This window comes from Leptopilina boulardi, unplaced genomic scaffold, assembly GCF_019393585.1.
Source record: "Leptopilina boulardi isolate dan_hultmark-lab unplaced genomic scaffold, ZJU_Lbou_2.1 LbouV2_112, whole genome shotgun sequence".
Taxonomy (NCBI): Eukaryota; Metazoa; Arthropoda; class Insecta; order Hymenoptera; family Figitidae; genus Leptopilina; species Leptopilina boulardi.
Window position 1 is genome coordinate 3,208,172 of NW_026137655.1, and position 25,226 is coordinate 3,233,397.

The window sequence follows — 25,226 nt, forward strand, 5'->3', positions numbered from 1 at the left end:
AGGATCATTAATATTCTTTTCGTCGAGGGGTTGGGTGTCAAATGACACATGTGACCCATTTTTCATCTTGAGGACCTATATATTAGTGATGCTTTTTTTCTCTCCCCTTTGAAAAAAAGAATTGATACAACTTATTGACTGGAACACCCTATTTTGAATGGAAAAAGCAAATCATCCAATAAGTGAGTTTTGAAATATAATATTTTTCTAATCGCTTTTAGTTTCACCTAAAGATAATAATATAATATGTATTTCTTGTGACCTATAGGTAAAAATAGAAACTGACCCTCTTCAAAGATGAAAATGAAGAAAAGGAAGATGCCGAAGAAGAAGGAGTTGTATATGAATTAGTTTTATATATAAAAAAAAACTTTGATCCATCTTATGCCATTCCTTTTGTGAATGAACTTGAGTCTCCAACTCTGTATAGGAGTTGCCTTCACTTGTAATCATTACGTCGGCGGTTTGTGGATGGAGAGTGTGAGCAAGAGTGAGTCTCGTTCTGGCGGGTGGGCTGGTGACTCGCCTCGAGATAGTGTGTAACTCCATTCCTGGGTTACCTTTTATGGTGATCTATATATAACGAAAAACACAAGTTTGTGAAAGTTTGTCGCTTTCAAAATTTTACAGTGCTTTTAGTTTTTAGGATAAAGTGAGTGACAACGTATTATTTATCATTATTATTGCATTTTTTTTATAACAAAAGTTTTGTGAAATTATATGAGAAAAAGTTTTTAAATGCTATATATATATATACAATTATAAAATTGTAAATATAAACATGACGACATTGCTGAGTTGACTAACCGGTATTATTTTCTGACCTAAAATCGTATAAAAGTTCGATTAAAGTTGTTAAAAAATAAGTTTTATAAAAAAAAAAATTAATCGGTAATATATTTTCTTAAATTTTTGATATTTCAAATTTGTTGTGTAAAATTTTGTTAATTAAAAATTTTTTTATTGTTAAATTTAGAACAGTAGATCTATTATAGTAATAATTTAATTGTTGTATAAGCTTTTGGGTGAACGGTCATTTACGCGAACGAGATTATTATCACAAAAGATAATAAGACATTATAAAAATAGTTTTTCCATCCGGTTATAAATTACATGTCAGTATAATTAATTACAGACAATTTGTTTATCTAACTATTACAATTTTTTCCAGTGAATTTTTTTAAATCTAATCTATTACAATGTTTATTAATTTTTATTTGTTTAAATAATTTTATAATTGTTTATATTTTACGTTTATTAGATTTTATTAATTTAAAATTGTATTTAAAATTCATAAAAAGTGAAAAAAAAACTTGAATATATAAGAAAAAGAATAATTATTAGTGATTCAGAAAGAAATTGAGTCAGTGATTATAAATAGATATTATTTTCTAACACCCTTGTGTATTGTTTAAGTCTATTAAAATTATTTTTATAGTGTTAAATAAAGATTTTTATTGTGTGAAAATTTTGAAATTTACGTTTTAATAAAGTTTTTTTTAATAAGTTGATGTTGTTTTTAGGCGACAGAAATGTGCGGTAACTGGAAATGGAGATTTGTGACTTTAGCAATAATATGGATGATATGTGTGAAGGTGAAGTCGCAATCAGGAACAAATATCTGCATTAGCAGACAAACCTGTCACGAATGTATTCAAACGCAATTCTGTGCCTGGTGTATAAAACCTGTGAGTACAATTTTTAATTTTTATTTAAAAATTTGTAGATTTATTTAATTTTTTGCAATTTTCCAGTTTAAATATTTAATTTCTTCAATCATTCATTTCTATTAATTATTGTAAAAATTATCATTGTGAATAATATTAATTTATAATCTTCATTTCTGAATTTTTAGTATTATTAATTCTTTTTAGGATTTGAATGAGCGGCGATGTTTCTACGCACCAGGGACAAATATATCAAAATTCTGCGAGGAAGAATATGTTTTTTATCCATCAAATATATTCAGTATAATACAGAATAGAAATTTAAGTTCCGAAATGCAATATTCAGAATCAACATATACGGAAACAGAAACATATGATTCGCAATTTAATGCGACTTGTTGCGGTGCCGGAAAACACGATGCTGTTCAGATAGCGCCTCAGGAAGTTAATATAAAAGTTAGAATCAGTAAGTAATAAACATTTAAAATATTTATCTGAATTTTTATCAAAAATTCCATTTTCTGAATCTTTATTTAAATTACAATTGTAGGAAAAAATATTAAAACTCTTTTTTATAGATCAGGCGCAGAAAATCAGATTTGCATTTTCCCAGGCTGAGGATTATCCAGTGGATCTTTATTATCTTATGGATTTGAGTAAATCAATGGAGGATGATAAGGAAAAACTTTCCGATTTGGGGGATCTTCTTGTTAGGGAAATGAGTAGTCTCACTAGCAAGTTTCGATTAGGATTCGGTAGTTTTGTTGATAAAGTCGTAATGCCCTATGTGAGCGTCGTACCTCAGAAGTAAATATTAATTTTTTTTAAAATCGTAGATTAATTGCGAATTATATTTTTTTAATTTCATCTTTATTTCCAAATAGACTTCTCGAGCCATGTTCAAAGTGTGCTGCTCCTTATGGTTACAAACACATCATGTCACTTTCGGACGATACAAGCCGATTTTCCGTAAGTGAATAATGAATCAAAAGATCTTTAGAAATTTTTTCCACAAATCACAGAAAAGAAAATTAACATCTTATTTATTTATTTATGTAGGGTTTGGTACGTAGCGCTTCGGTTTCGGGAAATTTGGACGCACCAGAAGGAGGTTTCGACGCAATAATGCAGGCGATTGTTTGTAAAGATCAAATTGGTTGGCGTGATCGTGCCAGGAGACTTTTGGTTTTCTCGACAGATGCAAGTTTCCATTTTGCTGGCGATGGAAAACTTGGTGGAATTGTAAAGCCCAACGATGGCCTATGTCATTTGGACACATTCAGTGGAATGTATACACATTCATCATTACAGGATTATCCAAGTATTTCACAAATTAATCAAAAAGTGAAACAAAATGCAATTAATGTTATTTGGGCAGTGACACAGCGTGAAATGAGTACTTATTCAAGATTATGTTCACATGTCGAAGGATCATCAGCTGGTGTTTTATCAAACGATTCCAGTAATATTGTCGAATTAATAAAAGAACAGTATAATCAAATTAGAAGTACTGTGGAAATTCGTGATACATCGGTGAGTGAAGCTGTGAAAATTAAATATTGGTCGCAATGTCTCAATAAAAATGGAGAACTCGTGGAAACAATGAAATGTGATAAATTACAAAAAGGAGATAAAGTGGAATTTATCGCTGAAATCACTGCCACTCATTGTCCAAAAAATCGATCAGAATGGAATCAAACATTTATGATTTATCCGGTAAGTGTTTTTATTAATTAGTTTTTATTATTATTGTAATCGTTTTGATAATTGCAATTTTGTTTGTAATAAATATTTTGATTTAAGGTCGGCATTAATGAATCATTGAGAATTAATTTGGAAATGATTTGCGATTGTGATTGTGAAAGACCAGATCACTCGACGTATGAGATAAATTCACCAAAATGTAGTTACAGTGGAACTTATAAATGTGGTATTTGTGAATGTAATCCTCTCAGTTTTGGAAAGAGATGCGAATGCAATACGGCGACAACTGATCCCTATAATATGCAATCTTGTAAGCGTGATAATACAAGTTTAGTCGATTGTTCAGGTAGAGGAGAATGTACCTGTGGGATATGTGAATGTAATCGTCCCAGCGATGAATACGTGGTAAGGAATCTAATTCTAAAATTGCTTTTTAAATATTTTAGAAATTATTTCACGTAACAAAAATCAAATGTAATTTAAAAATTATTTTCAGAGAATATGGGGTGATTTTTGTGAATGTGACAATTTTTCTTGTGATCGTCGTGATAATAAATACTGTTCTGGAAATGGTGACTGCGATTGCAACGGAGTCTGTAAATGTTATCCGGGCTGGTCAGGAAAAGCCTGTGAATGTATAACATCAACTGATACCTGCAAGCGACCAGGATCTAATCTTATATGCTCAGGAAAAGTAAGTCAAACTAATTTTTCGCTTACTTTGTTATTATAATTGTTGATACTCATTTTTGATAATTTAAAGGGAGATTGCGTTTGTGGACAATGCGTGTGTCGTGTGGAGGATGATGTTCGATATTCGGGACCGTACTGTGAAAAATGTCTTACATGCAAGAATCAATGTGAAGAATTGAAACCATGCGTTATGTGTCAAATGAATCAAACAGCCAATATCACGGCTGAGGAATGTGCAAAAAATTGCACAGACATCAATGTTGAGATTGTGGAGAAAATTGATAAAACTCTCATTGAGAATGATGAGACTATTTGTTATTTCAAAGGCGATGATGATTGTACATATGTCTATATTTATTATTATAATGAAACAAAGTTGGTGATTCAATCGCAAAAGGAACCCGATCATTGTCCACCAGTGATTTATTTACTTGGAGTTGTTCTTGCTGTCGTGGCGGGTATTGTATTGACAGGCGTGGCAATGCTGGCCACGTGGAAAGCTTTTGCAACAATAAAAGATAAACAGGAATTCGCTAAATTTGAGAAGGAGAGAATGATGGCCAAATGGGATGCGGTAATCAATATTTTTATTTATCATTATTGATCTTCTTTTTAAATTTAAATACATTATTTCATTAGTTTTTTCTGAAACCATATTTTCCAATTTTTAGGGAGAAAATCCAATTTACAAACAAGCTACCTCAACATTTAAAAATCCAACTTACGCTGGAAGATGATCTTGAGGAATTCGAATTAGAATTTGTGTGTGAATGGTCTAACATACAAATTTACATCAGTATGGAAAAGAATTCTATAAAAAGTGGGAATGCTACTAAGACTATTGCAAAAAAAACCTCTATTGTTTTTGCGAATGTTTATCAATATGATTCATTTTTTTAAAAAAGATCATTTTTTCAGATTTAGTACCTAATTTACATTATCGTTTCTTTAATATCATCAAAAGTTATAAAGAGCGAATCATATATTGACAAATTTTAATTCTCATTGTTTAGCATTTATTATTAGCAAATTGTTGATAATAACTTGTGCAATAATTTAACGTAATATAGAAGATATTTTAAAAAGTCAGCAATAACGCCGTAATACTTAAAAAAAAGAGTGTGTGATTTAATACACTCCACTTTTTTTAGACTGATTTGTAGGTGACAAACTATTGAAATTTGTAAATATTTTAATTTATTAATATACCTACTTATTTGTTTTCTTATCTTTTTGACAATCGTTACTGTCAATAACTATTCTAATAAAATTAAACTAGTTTTTATAAAATAACAATATATCATAGGTTGCTTTGTATTACTACGAGAAAAATTGTGTAATAAAGTTATGTTTTTGTAATTAATATACATATAGGATTTGAATTTTATTCTCTATTAATTTACGATATTTATTTTTTAATGTAATAATATTAATTTTTGTAAGGAAATGTATTTTTAAAATTTACCTCTTAATTTCATTTACCTGATTGGTTTTTACTCCGAAAATTTGACTAATCAAAAGACAGATACAAAAGATTATTGTCGTCGTCTGCTATAGCAGACAACTTGTCACTCTAACCTCAAAATATTTATTTGCCGTAAGTGCGATGAGCAAATAATCTATAAACAAAATCTTTTGCCTTCGATCTGATGTCATAGTTTTTTTAAGGATGGTCATTTAGATGTTACGTGTGGACGTATTCGTCACAATTTGTATGTTTATTTAAACACATAATACATTAAAAATGTAAAAAAATCTATGGTGATGAAAAATATGTGTGTTTTTTATAAATGCAAGAAGCAAGTGTGAATAATGACAGTTATTTAACATTTAGTATTTAAAAAGAATACTTATTGTATTATTTTGTGTAGTTTTCAAATTTTGAAAATCAAATCAAGATGGTTTTTGAATCAATTGTGGCCGAACTTTTAAATAAAGTTCTAGGAGAGTATATCCAAAATTTGGATTGTACACAATTAAAACTTAGCCTATGGGGAGGTAAGAAATTTTTTTATTTATTGTAAATATCTATAAATTTTCTGTAATTTGAGGAAGGTTATTTGAAACACGTGGTTGGAAAAAGTATTTAAAACCAACTAATATATTTATATCGATAATAAATGTTTACATTGCCAATTACAATGATACATTCTTTTCTATATGTAAACAATAATATTTATTTTATGCATAATCAACTATTTATGTCGACACGTGTCTCTTGGATTATTGGTCCTTAATTCAATTTGCAATAAATAGTAAATTTCGAAGTATTAATTTTATTTATAATTGAGAATATAATTATACTTATTTAATTTCGTAAAAATTAATGTAATTGAACCACTCCTTAAATAAGGGTGTTATATTAATTAATTATATTAAAAACTTTTTTCTTTGTTACAGCTATATCACACTTAAGATAATATATTTTTCTTTTTTCAAAATGTATATGATAACGAGACATTAAAACATTATTTCAGGGGGAGATAAGTTTTTTAGATCGTTAGGAAAAAATAATTACAGCTATTAAACATATCAAAAGTTTTATCTACGAATATGTTTCCGATATTCAAATTTTTTTATACGTTTATTTATTTATAATACAGTATTTTATAGTTTCTTTTTTCTTAATTTAGCAATTAATCGTTATTTTAAAAACGACAAATTGTCATTGTAAAAGAAAAAAGTCCTTGAAGTGTTTAAATAAATTAGAAACCTAATTCCACTATTTACTATTATGTAAATTTTACGACACCCACTTTCAATAAAACATAAAAAAGATATAATTAAATCTTAATTTAAAATGGATTTTTATAGGACTTTTTTCATTCCTATGGACAATTTATTATTCATGAAATGATTTTTTTTTAATAATCTAAATCTAAAAAAATTTATAATTTACTTTCAGGCGATGTAGTCTTAACGGACTTATTAATAAACGAAAGTGCACTTGATATGCTAGATTTACCTATAAAATTGGAATATGGTCGATTAGGTTTGTAATGTTTTACATTTTTTTTCGGCATTCCAAAAAAACAATCGTATTTTAATGAAAAATCTATTTTATTTAGGCAAATTAGTTCTTAAGATTCCATTCAAAGATATGTGGAATGGACAAATCGATGCAATCGTGGAAGATTTGTTTATATTAATTGTTCCAACAAGTCAAGTACAATATGATGCCGAAAAAGAAGCGAAAGCACAACTGGAGACAAAAAGAGCTGAACTTGCAAGAGTGGAAAACAGCAAACGATTAGCTGAACTCAAATGTAAATCAAAATATTAATCTTCAAGTTGAGAATTTAATTTCATTTGGATTTAAAAATATATTTAAAATAATTAATTTTTACAGCTAAGGAGAAAGTTGATGATTCCATGATGGAAAAACTTATTGCCCGAATGATAAAAAATATCCACGTGGAAATTAAAGGAATACACGTGCGTTATGAAGATCATATATCGTTCAAAGATCTCTCATTTTCATGTGGTATTACACTGAATAGATTTGCATTAGAGAGTTGTACAGATTCTTGGCTAACAACTGGCAATCTAAAAGACATGTATGCGATTCAGCAAATTTTTAAAGTGAGTCAATCATTAAATAATTATTTCTTATTTTCTTACAATTTGGATCATTATTGTTTTTCTTTCATTTGATATTTTCCCAAAAAGAAATAATAAAGAAAAAATATTTTTACAGCTCTGTACCATGGATGCTTTTGCTGTTTATCTAAATCCAACTGTAAAGCTTTTCAGCAAAGAACCACGAGACACTTATTTAAAAATATTTAAAGAATCGATAGCTACTGCTGAGAAAATACCAGAAGGATATTTGTATTGTAAGAAATTTTGCAAATAGTGTTTTATTATTTTTTTTTTTGATTAAATTAAATGTATAATTATGATTTTAATTTTTTATATTTTAGTACTGGGTCCAATAAATGTAAAAGCAAAATTGAAACTTAATCCCAAACCTGAAACGGATGGTAGTAATTATACGATACCGAAAGTATGGCTCGATCTTGAAATGCAAAAATTGAGAGTTGGATTAACGAAAAAACAATATCAAGCTCTTATGCAGCTGGGCGAAGGATTAGATCGAGCTAATAAAGCTGCACCCTACAGAAAATACAGACCTAATTTAACATCCTATCGTGGTCACTATAAAGAATGGTAAATGGACGCAAAATTTTTTATTCACTACATAATTAAAACATCATAAATTTAAATAATTGATCAAATTTAACAGGTGGCGTTTTGCTTACATCTGTGTATTGGAGGAAAATGTTCGAAGAGCTCAGAGAAATTGGGATTGGAATCACATGAAGTGCCATCGAGATACATGCAGAACTTATGCGGATGTTTATCAAACAAAATTGACATCAAAAAAATGTCCCGATGATGTTGAACATAAAATAACAGATTGTGAAAGAAAATTAGATATTTTCAACCTCGTCATTATTAGACAACAAATTCAAATGGAGGCAAGTTTTTAAATATCTTTCAGAAGAAATTCTAAAAAAGTTATGTAAAATTATTTTCAATATTTATTTATTGAATATTTAAGTTTCTCGATTCAAAAGTTTCTTCAGTCTCGCAAGAATTGTGAAATTATGATAATTTTGTGCAATTTCAAAGAATGTCACCTTTAAATATGAAACCTAAAACGAAAATAAATTTTATAATTCGCGATAACTAATTACCATAATTGCGACACATTTCTCTTACATAATATAAGAATTTGCCTTCATAAAACTAAAATCCTATTTTAAAATAAAATCCAAATATTTTAAATAATTCAATTATTTTTTCAACATATGTAATAGGTGGAAAAATTGGCAGAGAAGGAAAAAAATCTGAAGGCAAAAAAAGGTTGGTTCGGTGGTTGGCTATGGGGATCAGGACAAAATGAGGAGGAAGAAGCTGGATTAAATTCTGCAGCAGCAATAAGTAAAAATTTATCTCATTTTTTTATGATTTAGTAATTTGTTTATAGTTTTTATTCTCAGTATCGTATTAACGTATATAATACTTTATTTTCAGTGAAAAAATTCGAAGAAGAGATGACAGCTCAAGAAAAAGAAAAATTATATCGTGCCATTGATTATCAAGAAAATTCAGCGCCAACTCATTATCCCGAAACATTTGAAATGATTGATACGAAATTTTTCCTACATGGTCTTCAAATTGTTATTCTTGATACTGATAAGGAATCTCCGCAGGTTTTAGATCTACAATTTAATAACGTGTTGGCAACGTTTAAATCGAGACCATCAGCAAATGGAATTTCGTACGTTTCTAAAATAAAATATTTATTTCGCTTCTAAATACTTTAGAATTAAAAAAAAATTGTAATTTACTAAAATCAGATTAGTTAAAAATGATTAATAAGTTAAAATTATTTCTTTAGTGTCACTGCCTCGATTGGCGATTTAAAACTATTGGGCGTCCAACAAGGAGGAAAAATACCATCGCTTTTTAATTCAGAAGGCGGCACTTTAGACAATAATTTGTTTTCTGTTTCATATGAAAAAAATCCATTGGATAAATTATGTGGAGATCGAGTAATTGTTAAATCTGCATCTGTTCACATCGTATATGATGCACAAACTATTATAGAATTAATCAATTTATTCAAAGTTCAAGATCCAACAACATTGAATCAGTAAGTATATTATTTAATTAACATTTTGAAATTTTCTATCTTTTTAAAGAAAATTTTTACTTATTTTTAATTTAATTTCAGACTTCAAGCAGTCGCTGCCGAGCGATTGGAAGGCTTGAAAGAAATGTCTGCCTTAGGTCTTGAATATGCTATTCAAAAACATTCCGTCCTCGATATTCAGGTGAGATTAAAAATCATTTAAAACTGTTGAAAGAATACATTAAAATATTAATACCCGTGACATTGGTTGATAAGAAAATCAATTAAGAAACTATTATTAATTTAAAACAAAGATGAATTAATAACGAAACTGTTATCTTCTTTCAGGTGGACCTAAATGCGTCACAATTAATAATTCCATATGGTGGATTTTACAATGGAACAGAATCCTTATTTGTTATTAATTTGGGTAGTTTAAAAATCCATTCTCTCGAAAAAGCAAAAAATGAATCTTCGCATTTATCTGTTAAACAATTAGTCAGCATGGGTAAAAGTGAAGAAGAAATTTTGTCCCATCTCAGATTGTACAGCTATGATAAATTTGTTCTCAAGATTGTAAATTTTCAGGTTTGATATTTTGCAAATTTTTAAATTAAAAAGTTATGTTAATTTTAAGGGGTTTTGAATATTTTATGTATTAATATTTTATTTAGGCCCTTGTAACAATGCCAAATGAAGATTGGCGAAATGCGTTATCTGATGCAGTAAGTCCAATGAAAATTCTTCAACCAACAACTTTAGAAGTTCAATTTCACAAGTGCCTCATTATGGACGATCCCCTTTTACCGAAAATGAGAGTCATTGGACAATTGCCGTCTGTGGAAATTAATGTCGATGGTAAATTAATAATAATATTCTTGCTTGATAAATTTTTCTAAAATAAAATCTCTATTTTATTGACACTTTTTTTAGAAAATCGATTAATGGAAGGTCTCGCTATCGCACAAAGTATTCCTTTCCCGGAAGATGATAAACCAGATATTCCCACATCTTTGGTACGTTTCTGTTTTATTTATTTAATTAATATAATTTATTTATTAAAATTTAATATTTCTTTTTTATTTAATTTCAATATTTATTCATTCACTCCTTTCTTTTCAGGCAAAATCATTGTCCCAATTGTCATTATTTAAAGATTTCTCAAATATTGTTAATAAACCGGAAAAGAAGGAAAAAGATTTTACTCCTGTTAAGCAAACGACTGATTTAGAAGCGAAATTTGTTATGAAAGGTAATTAACAGTTATTTATAAGATAGTTTTTGCTTTTGTTCCATTAAATTACTTTTATGTATATCTTTTTTACAGAGCTTACTGTAACAATTTCAAAACAAACTGTTCAACAAACATTACCATTTTTGAAATTCCAACTTTTAAAATTGGAAGCGGAAATGTTGCAAAGAACTTATAATCAAGAAATAATGTTGAGATTGGGAGGAATTCAAGTAAAACAATATCACGACATTGGAGAAGTTTTCATGATTAATACCCCAATGACAACTGGAAGTGAAGAATATTTGATAATCCTTCGATACGTACATGTGAGAAGATATTTGATTGCATATATTTTATTTCCAAATTAAATTGTATATTATCTATATCTTTATTACTTGTAAATTTATTTAGGTCAATAAGCGATCCCCAGAATTTGTCAAAATCCATGGATCAGTATCGCAATTATTAGAAATGGAGTTTACAACTTTAGATGTTTTACTCCATCAAGAAGTACTTATAAACGTTTTAAAGTTTATGACAAATATCCAGGTAAAATACTTGATTAAAAAATATTTATAAAATCTTTTCATCATTTTATATACTTTAAGAAACATTTAAGAGATTAAAATTAGGACTAAAACTATTAAGTTAATTAAATTTATATATATTTTTTTTAGGAAAAAATAAGTGCCACTACTGCAATGATGAATGAAAAGAAAATTAAGCAAAAAGTTAGTCGTACGGCTCATTTGACAACAATTCAAGAAGACGCTACTACCTTCTTTAAAGAACATATTCAAAAACAACGCGATAGAGTTACACGTTAGTTATTTTTGAAAAATAATTATATTTTAATTAATTTTTTATTAATGTATTTTTTTAAATGATTTATTTTCTTATTTTATTAATATTTTAATGTTTTTATTTTAGGACGAAAGAAAGCGCATGTTGAGATAATTGATTTCAAAGTAAAAGCTAAAATTGGAACAATTGGTATTAAAATGGCATGTAATAATAGAGACATTGCCAGTTTTTTCATAAAAGGACTTGCTGCTGGATATATTATGAAGGCTTCGCATTCGCAAGCAAACGTCAGTCTTTCCTCGATTAGTATTATAGATTTGAATACTTCTTCAGTCTATCGAAACGTAAGACATTATTTTTATTAACAAATATTATAGCTTTAGAATAAAATAAATTTAAGATTTAAATGATTTTAGATCGTATCAGTTGAAGACTCGGAAGCTCTACAAATTCAAGCGATAATGAATAATTTAGATGATTGTGAAACTGAAAAGAATAATATGTCTATCACAGTCATGATGGGTTGTCACAGAATAGTTTTTCTTAATGCTTTTGTCACCAGCGTAATGGTAAAATTCAAAAACACATTTTTTTTGAAAAATTTTTTAAAAGTGTATTTGTTACAATTAGATCTTTCCATATATTTGAAACGTTAATTTTGTTTTAATTCACAGGACTTTTTGAATAATTTCCAAACTGCACAAGAGGCAATAAGAGAAGCTTCTGCAGCAGCAGCTGAAGCTGCAAAAACGAATATTAAAGACGTTCAAGAAAGTGCTGCGCGTATAGAATTGGCAGTAAACATTAAAGTAATTATTTCCGAAAAGCAATTTCAACAATTTTGAATCAAAAAATTTTTTTTATTTGAATATATTGTTTTATTGGATTATTTATTTTTCACTTTTTTCATTACAGGCTCCAGTTGTTTATGTACCGAAAAATTCAAGAAGCGATCAATGTTTAATGTTAGATATGGGTAATCTTACTATTCGAAATGTTTTCAAAAAATTGGAAGTATCCACCGAAGCAGGATGTTATCCAGTAATTGATGAAATGAAGGTTGAATTACAAAATTTGAAATTGTCAAGGTAACTTCTTTTTAATAATAATAATTTTTTATAATATTTTATTTATTTATTTTATTATTTTTAATATTTTGAAGTAATAAATAATAATATTTTTTTTTAAATAATTTTAGAATAACGTTGGACGTCGAATCGTTTGCTGAAGAAGATGAGCTTCTTTTGCTTCAACCCGTGAGTTTTACATTACTTTTGAAGCGAAATTTATCCACAAATTGGTTCAAGTCAGTGCCTGATATCGATATGTCGGGTCGAATGAATAAGATACATTTGCTACTCAGTCAAGAAGATTATGCGATGATTATGACAGTGATGGATGAAAATTTAGGAGAGAAAAGTGAAGAAGCACAGTCTAATAAAGTTGTCGCCAGAAGTGAGAGAAAATCACAACAGATCGATGATCTTCAAAAATCTAAAGTTTGTAAGTACATTTATTTATAAATAATATTTTTTATTGTTATTTCATTAATTATAACACTAATTTAATAACAGTTAAAACGGAGGCAGAAATTGTGAGCAAAGTCGAATCAGATGATATTCAAAAGTTGAAACAGGCACATACGTCGATTCAATTTGAATTTATAATGGACAGTTTAGTTATAGAATTATTTAGTGGTGGATCGAAGCAGGTAATTTTTCAGTTTTCATAAAAATAGAACAAAAATATCCTTTTCATTTGTTTTAATATATTTTCATAGGTTCAATCTAAAAGTTCATCGTTGCATTTGCCACAAAATGGATTGGGAACATTTGGCTTGACTTATTTTGCCATTAAGGGCCGTATGTTTGATGATGGATTGCTGGCAACTTCTGTGATTCTCATGAATTGTACTTTAGATGACACTAGACACAATCGAAAAGGTGGTTTAACTAGAATCATGGAGAGAACTTCAGCAATTCCCGATATGGGAGTTGAAAATTATGAGCAGGAAAAAAGTTCCGTCAGAAGCATGTTGGATGTTACTATTCGAAAAGGACCTAATGATACTTTTGGTGATTAATATTAAAATCATTCCTATTATATTTAATTTTAATTAATTAAATTGTCTAATCGTTATTAAATCATTGCAGTTGATGTTCGCGTTTTTTCATTCAGTATAATAGTCTCCCTGGATTATTTGATGAAAGTTAAAGATTTTTTCGCGGAAGATGAAACATCTAAACAATCACAAGCAATTCAAGCGTCGCAAAAAGAAACAGTTGTCAAAAAGAAAGTTACACCAACACCTGGGGACATGCCCAAACTTACGATTAATTTACATGTAGAAAAACCTGATATAATTCTATTGGAGGATATGGATGATATTGATTCAAATTGTATTATTTTAAATGTAGGTGTATTTGATTTTTATTCAAATTGAAAATAGTTTACATTTTTTGATATTTCTTTTTAATTAAATCCTCTTTTTGTATAGAATGAAATCCTGTTGAAAGTTCGATTGATGGGCGAACATCAAGTTATATCTGGATCTATTAAAGATCTTTCAATCACGACTGGAATTTATAATATTGAAAAGAGAGCAGATTCCATGTATGAGGTAAGATAATTTTTTTGCTCACATTTTTTTCATTAATTAGAAAACAAATTATATTATATTTATTTTTATATTGTAGGTGTTGAAACCCTGCAGTATTAGTGTCGCTGGTTCTACACCGGAAGGCGAAGGATTGCATTTGGATATTTGTTTCACGGACATTCACGTCTCGGTGTCACCAGGTGTCATTGAAATTTTAAATAAAGTCGTTCAAACTGTGACTAAGACAGAAGAAGAAGATAGTGAAATAGAAAAACCAGGACCCAGTCATGAAAGACTGTGGTTGATATCTCCATATCAAGAAAAGGATTATTGGTTCTTGAAAACAGGTATACTTGAAGTAGAGAAAGAATATACAAAATTGAAATAAAAATTAATATAAAATTGTTTAATTAGTTATACAATTTACAATACAAAATACTGATTTAAATAATATTATAAAATATTCAATTACAGAATTTGGAATTGAAGCAATTGAAGATATGATTTTGGCTGATGAAGAATATTTGCCTGTTTATAAACCAGAAGTGGCTATTATTTCGGCGCCTGTGATTTTATTAACATTAGAAGCTGGTGTTGGAAATAAAACTTTACCAATGCTTCTCTTCCATTTGGGTTTTCAGAGTAACATTAATGATTGGAGCACTAAAACTGTGAGTAAATAATTTTTTTCAACGTAGAAATTATTTGAATAAGTTGTTTTTTCTACATTTATTTTATAATTATGCTCGACAGATGAGTTTAGAATCTTCAATGTCATTAGTAATTGCGTATTACAACAGTCGTCTTGCACTTTGGGAACCTCTAATTGAACCAATTGAAGGAATTCAAAAAGGAAAACGAATTTCAACTCCTTGGGAATTGAAAACGAAGGTGTGAAATATGTATTTGATATTTATTAAGAACTTGTTAAAAAAATTGAAATGAAATTTAATCTATAATTTATGAGTGTTGAAATTGATTCTAAAACTCCCTTTTTAATTTAGATTCAATTCAATGATGTAAATCAAGGATCGAAAGGAGCAAGTGCAGTAACTCCAAGCACTGAAGGTGAACCCGAGGAACTGCAGCAAATTTCTAAAATGTCAATTGAAGTTACATCAACGGTAAAAGAAAAATTATGAAACAAAAATTTTAAATGCTATTTTCGTTTCTTTAAAAATATATTTTTTACTTTTTGAAAAATAGGAAAATTTAGAATTGACAGTGACAAAGACGTGTTTAGATGTATTGAAACAACTTGGAAATGCTTTCTCTAATGCAATGGCAGCAGGAGGTAAATCTGGTAAAAGTAAAATGGCTCCATTTGTATTGAAAAACGAGACTGGTTTATCCATGACTCTTCATTTGGAAAATGGATATTTCAAGGTACAATGCCATGAATTCAATTTAATTAATAGTTTCTTATCAAATATTCTTTCTAAATTAAAAAAAAACTTTTGGAAAAAAAAATTATTTTTCTGCAGGTAGTAGAACAGGGAAAAACGATGGATGTCGATAAATCTGAATACAACGAAGTAATTCTCGAGACAAGTGCTTCAATAGAATTGGCTCCTAAATTTGACAAAAAAGAAGTTAAATTACTTGAGGAACTTAGAGCCGATCATGTTAAACAAACAACTCAACATAAATTCATTGTTTCAGTGCGTGAAAATTTTAAATAAATACTTTTCGTTAAATTTTGTCAAAAATTTTGATTGATTTTTTTTATTTTATATTTCAGTTGAAAGGAATTCAAGGTAAATTAGAAATACCAGTGCTCAGGGCTGATAAAAGATTCTTTTCATTGAAACACAGAAAAGAAGGTTCTGAAGAATGGGGAATAGTTTCTGATGTTGTTGTGGAAGAAGGTAGCACGATTGTTACTTTGAGAAGTGTCTTACAGGTAAAGTAACAAAAAATTATTTTCAGAAAGTAAATAATTTAAAAAAAATTCTCTTTATACTTTTGTATTTTTTCCCTATTTTTTCTTTTTTATTTTTCAGTTTTTACTCATTCTATATATTTTTCAGGTATACAATCATTTTAATGTGCCAGTTTCTGTGTATTATATGACAAAACGAGGAAATGAAGTTGAAAGAGTAGGAACTGTAAATCCTGATGAACGTCTGAATCTTCCATTGGATGCTGTTTATACTCCAACAAATATTTATTGGCTTTTCTTTAACGTCGAAGGGTAAGATTTTCAAAATTAATTAATAAATAATAATCATGACAATTTTTTTACATGTAGTATTTAAATTAAATAACTCAATTTCTGGACAGGTATATGGTTTCGATAGAACCATTTATTTGGAAGGATCTCCAGAAAACTGTTTCCATGACAAAACTTTTAAAATGTGATTCTCGTTCTAAAAAAGATACAAGTGGACCATTTTATATTCAGGTATTATTTATTACTTATAAAGATTTTTCATTTTTTGGAATTCAATTTTGTGTAATGTATAAAATTATTTTATTTCAGGTGGTTGGTGAAATTGAACAAGTGTATTTTGAAAATACGACTCGTCACACGATGGCAAGCACAATTTACAATGTTCATTTATATCCGTCAGTGTACCTGAAAAATTTCTTACCAATTGATATTATCGTCTGTCAACCTGGTAATGCACAAGAAATAAAAGTAGAAGCTAGTAAGACTTTACAATTATCTACAATAGATCCCAGCAAATCGACGATAGTAATTAAAGTGCGTTTTAATTTCAAAATTAAAAAAAAACTTTAACATTAAATTAAATAAATTTATACATTAAAAAATTGTTTTTTATCTTTTTCAGCTACCTCAATACTTGGAAAAAGACTGGTCTTGTAATGTAGATATTAGTCCGGATCCACAAGAATTTTCAGTTTGGTCCTTTGAGTCTTTTGACAGTGCACAAAAAGTAGTCATGGATTTAGGAATTCATTCATCATTCAAACATGGATCAGTAATAATGGCTCTTTACTGTCCATTTTGGATGCTAAATAAGACTGGATTAATGCTGTCTTACAGAGTGAGTTTAATTTTCCATTTAATTTTGATATTCTTCAATCTGACTGCATAACTAACAATATGTTTTTGCTTTATTCTCTAAATTCTCCAAACTGTATTTTTCTTATTTTTCACATTTTGGATAAAATTGAAAATTTATCTTTTGCATGTCATATTTATTTTTTGTTCCCTATTTTCTTGATATTTGTGATTTTTACAATTTTAAAAGTGTTTTCCTTTATTAAATAGTATTACAAATTGGAATTAATTTTATATTTTTTAGGAGAAGAAAATTCATAGACATTTTTAATTTTTGTTGTGAATAAAATTTAATATTATATTTTATATAATTCATTTTTTATTTTGAAGAGTTTTCGAAAAAAACAATCTTATGATTTATTTCATGGGTGCGATTTTTGTTAAAATGATCACATTTATTTTTATTTTCTTTTATTAAACTGTTACGAGTATTAATTGTTTTTACAGAAATCAAGTAAAGCTGGAAAAACCCACTCGAGTCCATGCAAGGTAGAGAATAAAAACTATTGTAATGTTTAAATGCTTTATGTGGCTATCAGTGTCTATAACACACATTATAAAGCTTTTTTATCTTCATAATTTTTATTATGAAAAAATTAAACATAAAAAATGTTTGAAAAATTCAAACATCCAAATGGACACTTTTTGGGATCAGGAGTTTCGACGGCAAAAAAATAACAATTAATTTAAATTAAAATTTATTATATATTATAAGGGAAAATTAATAATATATATAAATATTTTTTTTATTTTTTCGAATGAAAAATTGTAGTTCTATAGTTATGCATGAAAATAGTTTTTAGGAGTGGTGATGGACTGAAAACTTCATTTTTATATTACCGAGTTTATAATTTATACACTCGTTTATTTAGCGATTGTTAATTTAGAAAATATTTACACAATTAGTAAATATAACTCATGTACTAATTTAGCTTTCATTTTATTTCAGAAGAGGATTTTCGCTTTGGTTATTATTTAGTATAAATAGATTACGTTTACAAAGATTTTACTTTCTTTTGTAAACAAGAGCAGCGATAATTTTTTAAATTATTTTTATGATTATTTTTTAGCATATCGTGTTTAATAATATTAAATAATTTACACATTCAATAACCATGTTGAAATTATTGTTATGTTACAAAATAAAATAATTAAAAAATTTTTTTTTATTTACAGAGTCAAGAGGATCATCTAAACGTTTTATATCATCCGGAACACTTTAAAGGACCAATTCTTTTTTCATTCAAGTCGAAAGCGTTTTTTGGAAAAAAGAAGGCAATGGTTCGTGTGGAAGATGGTGAATGGTCTGAAAAGTTTTCTATCGATGTTGCCGGAAGTAAAGGAGTTGTTTTGTGTAAATACAATGATAGAATTTACCAGGTATATTTATGCTTTCTTATAACTTTGTATACTAAAAAGGAAAATTATAATTAAAAAAACAAGTTAAAAAATGTTATCTTTTTCAGATTGGTGTACATAATCAATTGACGTACAACTCTTTAACAAAACAAATTACCTTTACTCCGTATTATGTTCTTATAAACAATTCGAGCTTTCTTATCGAATGTCAGGAAGGTGATCGACCAGCTGATCCTGTGATTTCTGTAAGTTGAAAATTCACTTTTTAAAATATATTCAATTATTAATTCTTTTAGTGATTTATTTGTATATTATTTATTTAAAGATACCGTCTGGTGAATGTACTGCTCTCTGGCCTCGGTCGGAGCAAGAAAAGAAAACCCTGAGAGCAAATGTGTCTGGACATCCCGAAAAAACAGCACCTTTTCTTTACACAAATGTTCATACCACTTTATTAAAATTGAACAATAAGGTAATTCCTCAATTAAACTAACTGTAGATTGAATTTAATAAATTTCTAATTTATTTATAACTAACTTTTCAAATAGTTTGGAGGAATAAACGTGGACATTCAAATCAATGAAGGTGGAATTTACATTTCATTATCAGCATACAATCATGGAAATGCTCCAGCATTAATCATGAATCACACAAGTCATACAATTAATATTTGGGAAAAAGGTTCCATGAACGTCAGGTATGTTTTTAAAACATTTATTTTATTTTTAATTAAAAATTGTTGTTTTTCATTTTTTTGTTTTTATTATGACACAGATCGATTCAATCTTTCAATCAAATGTTTTATACTTGGGAAAATCCGGTGGGATCGAGATTATTGTTGTGGGAAGATGGCAACAAACGAGAAATAGAAGATGATCTCAGAAAGGTAGAAAAATTATATTAATTTAATCTAGACAATAATAATTATTTCTTAATTTTTTTATTAATTGGATAATTTTATACAACTTTGGTATTTATTACTTTTTTCAATAAAGGACAATTTGGGAACATTTAAAATACCAGACATCGATGAAGAAGTCTATTATGTCTCATTCCTTGATGGCACACAGCGAATTCTTTTGTTCACGACAAGTTTAAAAGTGGCTGAAGATTGTCAGCTGGCTGGTGATCTTGAAGTAATAGATCGAGATGTCACTTTAAGTATTCATGGAGTTGGATTATCACTTGTAAACAATGTCACAAGATCAGAACTTTTGTACATGTGTATTGCAAGGTATAAATATTTATTTATAAAGAAGAAAGAAAGAAAAATAATTTGAAACATTTAAATAAAAATCATCTAAACTTTCACAGTTCCGGAATTATTTGGGAGAATCGAAAAACCGTTGGTGGTCGCTGGCGTGCTTTAGATTCACGAGAAGTTGGTCTTATTGAAGAGGGATATCAACGGTATATTAAAGAGGTTCAAGTTGATAAGGAAGCACACTATCGAGTGATGCTCGAACCAAAATTGGAGGTAAATTTCTAAATAAAAATAATATTAATTCTTTTATTTATTTATTTTCATATTTCATAGGTCGATTATCTGAATATGGAGATGTTGAGACCGAATCGACGATACATGCGGCGAACTTTCCAAACTGGTTTATGGATTCAGTATCGCACTTCAAGTCATCAAGTTCATTTACACGCGAAAATTAATAAACTTCAAATTGACAATCAACTTTCCGAGTGTATTTTCCCTGTTATTTTGGCACCGGTTCCACCACCTAAGAGTGTTACTCAAAGTACAGGTAAGAATTTTTGTTTTCTAATTATTTAAAATTATATTTTTTACAATTAATTGTTAATAAATTTTTCATTATTTACAGTAATGAAACCATTTGCTGAATTGAGTATTGTGAAACAATTATTAGAACACAGTTCAGTTCAGCAATTCAGATATTTTAAAGTTCTTATTCAAGAATTCCACGTCAAAGTGGATATCGCATTTATGAACGCTTTGTCTGCCTTGTTCGTCGCTGATGAAGCTAATGAATCACAAGAGGTATTTCGTTTTTACATTTGAATAATTAAATTTCTTTTTAACTAAGAGAGATTAATTATTTTTTACTACCAGTTTCTGTAATAAGAATTAATTTATCATTGATTAATTAATTTTGAAAATTTTTAGAGTGAACTCTTCCAGACTGACATGAAACTAGTAGACGAACCGCTTATGTATCATGTAAATTTGATCACAACTGCTGAGCAAAAGAACTTCTTTGATTTGCTTCATTTTTCACCATTGAAGGTTCGTTATTATAATATATGGATTGTATTATATATTATATGAAATGTAATTAGTAATTTATGATTTATTGCGCAGATACACATCAGTTTTTCAATGTCTGGAAGTAGTGGCGAATCATCTGGAGTGCCTCAAGTTCTAAATGTCTTGCTTCAAGGAATTGGAGTAACTTTAACAGATATAAACGATATTGTTTTCAAGTAAGTCTATAGAATTGGAATATTTTATTTATTTATTTAATCATTATTATCCTTTGGTTTTAAAATTGTTTAAGATATTTCAATGAAATTTAAAAAAATGTTTTTATTTAAAAAGAAATTAATTTTTTCAGATTGGCCTATTTTGAGAGAGATTATGTATTCATGACACATAAACAATTAATATCAGAGGCAACAAATCATTATGTGGGACAAACAATTAAACAGGCCTACGTTTTAATTTTGGGTCTCGACGTTATTGGAAATCCTTATGGACTTGTCGTTGGTACAATGAAAGGAATTGAAGATTTATTCTACGAGCCTTTCCAAGGAGCAATTCAAGGACCTGGAGAATTTGCTGAGGGTTTGTTCCTTGGAGTTAGAAGCATGCTTGGACACACTGTCGGTGGAATGGCTGGTGCTGTTTCTAAAATCACAGGAGCAATGGGTAACAAAAGAATTATTATAAATAATAAAATAAATATTTCGAATTTAGTTTTTAACGTGATATATAAAATTAATTTCAGGCAAAGGACTCGCTGCTTTGACATTCGACAAGGATTATCAAAGAAAGAGACAGGAACAACTCAATAAACAACCGGCTAATCTTCAGGAAGGTCTTGCACAAAGTGGCAAAGGATTATTTATGGTAAGCGAAAACTACCAATTTAATAAAATGTATAATATTTAACAATTACTGAAATTAAGGGCGTGTTTGATGGTGTGACTGGCGTGGTGACGAAACCAATATCCGGTGCAAGAGAAGAAGGTGTTGAGGGTTTCTTTAAAGGTTTCGGAAAAGGAGTCGTTGGTCTTGTTACCAGACCAACCGCTGGTGTTGTTGATTTTGCAAGTGGATCTTTTGGAGCTGTTAGACGGTATAATATCAATAAATCATTGTTTGTTTTCATTGAACAAAATTTTTGTTTTCATGTGAAAAATTTCTTCTTTCAGCGCAACTGAATTAAATGAAGAAGCAAAACGTGTTAGACCTCCCAGATTTTTCCAGCATGACAATCTTGTTAGGCCCTACATTCGAATTGAAGCCGAGGGCAATAAAATTCTTTCTGTAAATATTTATCTCATTCTGATTATAATTATTAAATTAAAAAACGTTATAATTAGAGTATAGGATTAAATATTCTTGGTTTTTTTCTTATTTATTAAATTTAATAATTATCAATATTTTATAGGAATTGGAAAAAGGAAAGTATGCAAATACTGATATTTACTTCTATCATTTGTATATAAACAAAGATCTTGTTCTTTTGACGGATAAAAGAATATTATACTTAGAACGAAACGACATCTTTGGAGGTTGGAAGGTTTGTAATATTTAATTCATTTTACCATTTTGTTATAAACATAGATATTTTTAATTAAATTGCAAAAGTAGTTAATCAAATTTTTCATTGACATTTTAATAAAAGATTTATTTTTTGATAGGTTGATTGGTCATACACATGGCAAGAGATTAGTGAATTAACTTCCATAGCAGAAAGAGGTGTTCAACTTTGTATTAAGGATACAAAGAAAAAGAAGTTGGGAAAATTATTTGGCAACGGTGATCATATAAAACTTCTTCTTATTCCTGATTATCAGTTGAGACAAGTAAGTGTAATTACTGATAAAAATATTTTTCTGATTGATTACAAGAAACATTTTAATTACAATTGAATTGTTGAGAAAAAATAATTCTTTTTTTTTTTCTTTGAAGGTTCTCTGTTCAAAAATTCATGAGCAAATTCGACAAAATGAAGTCTAATTTCTACTTTAAAGTGAATGCAACTCCAGACAATGAAAGCAACGAAGTTATGTAAAAAAAAAAAATCAAGTATGTATGGCTTTTTCTAATACAGCAATTATTTCTTCCGAAGTTACCAAAAAAAAAATCTAACGATGGCACAATATCAAAGTAAGTTAATTTAAAATAAGTTATATATTACAAATTCGTGCTAAGAGTACGTACTTTTAAGTACCAAAGTATAAAAAAAGTACTTTTGTTAATTTAAAGAAAATTTTTTTGCTGATTATACGTCAAGATGTTTATAAACAATTGAATTTACATTGTAAAAAAATGAATACAATTTTTGAATTAATTTACAATGACAGTTTTTGATAAAAATATTGTTTATGATATTTTATTATTTTTTACATTTGTTTAATATATAAATGAAGAAATAAGTAACATTTAATAAAATATATTGTAAAATATATATTATAGATTTGAATAAGTTTAATATCACAGTATCAGTTTGAAAGTGTTTGAACAATTATTATTTCTTACTCCCAGTACCAGGATAAATTTGTCATATTTAAGTGTTGTATTTTAGTTTTATTTGAAACTGCTAAATCAATTCTTCTTACGTAAACTTTTCTACGTCCGACGTCTTGAACGTGACGATAATTGTCTGCTAATGATCCTTCGCCACTTGAAAGGAGTCTGAATTTATTTAGCTGTAAAATATTCATTGCTATTAATAATAATTCGTTTAGAATTAATATTTTTAACTTAGAAATAAAAAATTTCGTTTAATAATAATGGAAATTATATCAATAAGTTATTTAAGTAATTTTTAGTGCAATTTCAATTTTTTAATTATTATAAATAATTAAGTATACTTGTCGGAGTGATATTGGTACAGCAGTGGGGAAAATGATCCAAGTCACTGCCTCGTTACATGGTGGAGTTGTTAATGATCCCTTATAAGTGTAAAATATTTCTATATTTGATGGCATCAATGAGGATAAAGTTAAAAATGAATTTACAGAAACTTGACTATTATTCCAACGAAGATCTGGTAAAACTTTTAAAATTGGAACAAGTCGTGGATTAGCTTCTTCCTGCAACTTTAGTAATTAAAATATTCTTTTTATTTTTATCGTTATATTTTTTTAAATTTAATTTTGAAATATTATTTTTAAGGTTGTTGTATTTTGCAAAATGTTAATTTATATTGTATTGTTAAGGATAACATATAATTATTGATCTTTTTACTTGAAAAAAGACTCCAATCACTGAAAGTCCATCCGAATTGTTTAAAGCAATTTCCATATTTTGATAAATTTTATTTCTGTGAATTAAATGCATTTCCATGGGATATCGCACACCATTTAATAAATGTTCAGATCCTCTGTTATTTTTTCTGCCCCAATGAAAATGAAGTGCTTGAAATTCATAATTTTTTCCATGATTCAGCATTCCTCCAAAAATATAAGGATTTTCGGAATTTGTATTATTTATTGAATCAATGCTAGGAGTTAGCGTCACTGATCAATGAAGAAAATAAATTATTTTATTTATTAATGAAAAATTTTCATTTTTGATACATTCAACATTTTTACAAATTACCCGAGTGTCCATTATTTTCTAATTTTATAGGATTTTTTAAAAAGTCATGATAGCCAATCATTTCCAAAGCTGGCAATGGTAATGGAAGTGATTGAGTTGTTGATAAAGCAATTGGTGATTGTAATTTTCCGGCACACGTTTTATGATCTTTCATCCATAAATGCTGATCTAAAGTTAGAAAGTGAATTATTTTTACAATAATCTAGTTAATTGAATTTGTTTCCTAATTAATAGATTTTAATCTAAGAGAATGTTAAACTCACTTTTTTTACTATAGCCGAAATGATGCCCGTCTGTAGAGATACTGGAAACTAAAATATATTTTCCAATTCATGAAAATTAAAAAATTTATCGTAATTTTCATAACAATAATAATAATATTATTGATTATATTAAAAATATTAAATATTACAAATTTCATTTTAATTAAATTAAAAAATTGAAAATTAATTTTAAATCGTACCCAGAAGAACAAGAGAGAATAAAATCCAAAACATGATTTTTTGTAGAAAAATGTTAATAAACACTTTATTTTTTATTTTATAAAATTTGGAAATAATTTGGCGTCTTTTCGCCGCATAGTCTACCTCTGCACTATTTAAGCTTTGCAGGTGTGAAAATTTTAAAAATATCTGATTATGTAACTTGTATTCGCCTAAATGAAAACATGTGCCAATAATATTTCTCTTGACCTATT

At 28.0% G+C, this 25,226-nt stretch overlaps 3 protein-coding genes across 6 annotated transcripts; 2 read left to right on the top strand and 1 right to left on the bottom strand.

Annotated features, from left to right (window-relative positions):
* Window positions 1-504: 504 nt before the first annotated feature.
* Window positions 505-5,431, top strand: LOC127281170 (integrin beta-PS-like). Of its 2 annotated transcripts, none has more exons than XM_051304756.1 (10): window positions 505-652; window positions 1,524-1,688; window positions 1,875-2,133; window positions 2,246-2,474; window positions 2,552-2,636; window positions 2,727-3,383; window positions 3,471-3,776; window positions 3,868-4,065; window positions 4,135-4,638; window positions 4,736-5,431. In XM_051304756.1, exons 2-10 carry the CDS (start codon window positions 1,533-1,535, stop codon window positions 4,799-4,801), a joined length of 2,460 nt encoding a protein of 819 aa, XP_051160713.1. In that variant the 5' UTR covers window positions 505-652; window positions 1,524-1,532; the 3' UTR covers window positions 4,802-5,431. The 2 variants fall into 2 exon arrangements, with proteins under 2 accessions (XP_051160713.1, XP_051160720.1); XM_051304763.1 differs by lacking the exon at window positions 505-652 and adding an exon at window positions 684-891.
* Window positions 5,432-5,567: 136 nt separating this feature from the next.
* On the top strand, window positions 5,568-23,283 carry LOC127281156 (intermembrane lipid transfer protein Vps13). 3 transcript variants are annotated; one of them, XM_051304719.1, is made up of 57 exons: window positions 5,570-6,062; window positions 6,970-7,056; window positions 7,133-7,330; window positions 7,414-7,646; window positions 7,762-7,900; window positions 7,988-8,234; window positions 8,311-8,545; window positions 8,888-9,011; window positions 9,105-9,351; window positions 9,472-9,726; window positions 9,808-9,907; window positions 10,054-10,293; window positions 10,380-10,563; window positions 10,639-10,721; window positions 10,828-10,957; window positions 11,033-11,265; window positions 11,351-11,488; window positions 11,617-11,761; window positions 11,870-12,087; window positions 12,160-12,312; window positions 12,418-12,552; window positions 12,659-12,831; window positions 12,942-13,246; window positions 13,318-13,454; window positions 13,524-13,818; window positions 13,897-14,156; window positions 14,241-14,363; window positions 14,440-14,689; window positions 14,817-15,013; window positions 15,096-15,233; window positions 15,347-15,466; window positions 15,549-15,728; window positions 15,827-16,003; window positions 16,084-16,245; window positions 16,373-16,536; window positions 16,626-16,746; window positions 16,825-17,049; window positions 17,138-17,353; window positions 17,818-17,859; window positions 18,547-18,750; window positions 18,837-18,974; window positions 19,055-19,201; window positions 19,278-19,426; window positions 19,504-19,615; window positions 19,725-19,963; window positions 20,044-20,206; window positions 20,267-20,483; window positions 20,562-20,737; window positions 20,864-20,983; window positions 21,059-21,180; window positions 21,312-21,625; window positions 21,705-21,826; window positions 21,886-22,055; window positions 22,132-22,246; window positions 22,371-22,502; window positions 22,624-22,788; window positions 22,895-23,283. In XM_051304719.1, the coding sequence occupies exons 1-57, from the start codon at window positions 5,963-5,965 to the stop codon at window positions 22,940-22,942; spliced, it is 9,762 nt and encodes a 3,253-aa protein (XP_051160676.1). In that variant the 5' UTR covers window positions 5,570-5,962; the 3' UTR covers window positions 22,943-23,283. The 3 variants fall into 3 exon arrangements, with proteins under 3 accessions (XP_051160655.1, XP_051160676.1, XP_051160665.1); XM_051304698.1 differs by having other exon boundaries at window positions 5,568-6,062; window positions 16,626-17,049; XM_051304708.1 differs by lacking the exon at window positions 17,818-17,859 and having other exon boundaries at window positions 16,626-17,049.
* LOC127281181 (carbonic anhydrase-like) lies at window positions 22,999-25,174 on the bottom strand. Its single transcript, XM_051304778.1, has 6 exons — window positions 24,993-25,174; window positions 24,793-24,840; window positions 24,530-24,697; window positions 24,176-24,447; window positions 23,800-24,027; window positions 22,999-23,634 (listed from the first exon to the last, which is right to left on the bottom strand). The coding sequence occupies exons 1-6, from the start codon at window positions 25,024-25,026 to the stop codon at window positions 23,461-23,463; spliced, it is 924 nt and encodes a 307-aa protein (XP_051160735.1). The 5' UTR covers window positions 25,027-25,174; the 3' UTR covers window positions 22,999-23,460.
* Between the last annotated feature and the right edge of the window lie 52 nt (window positions 25,175-25,226).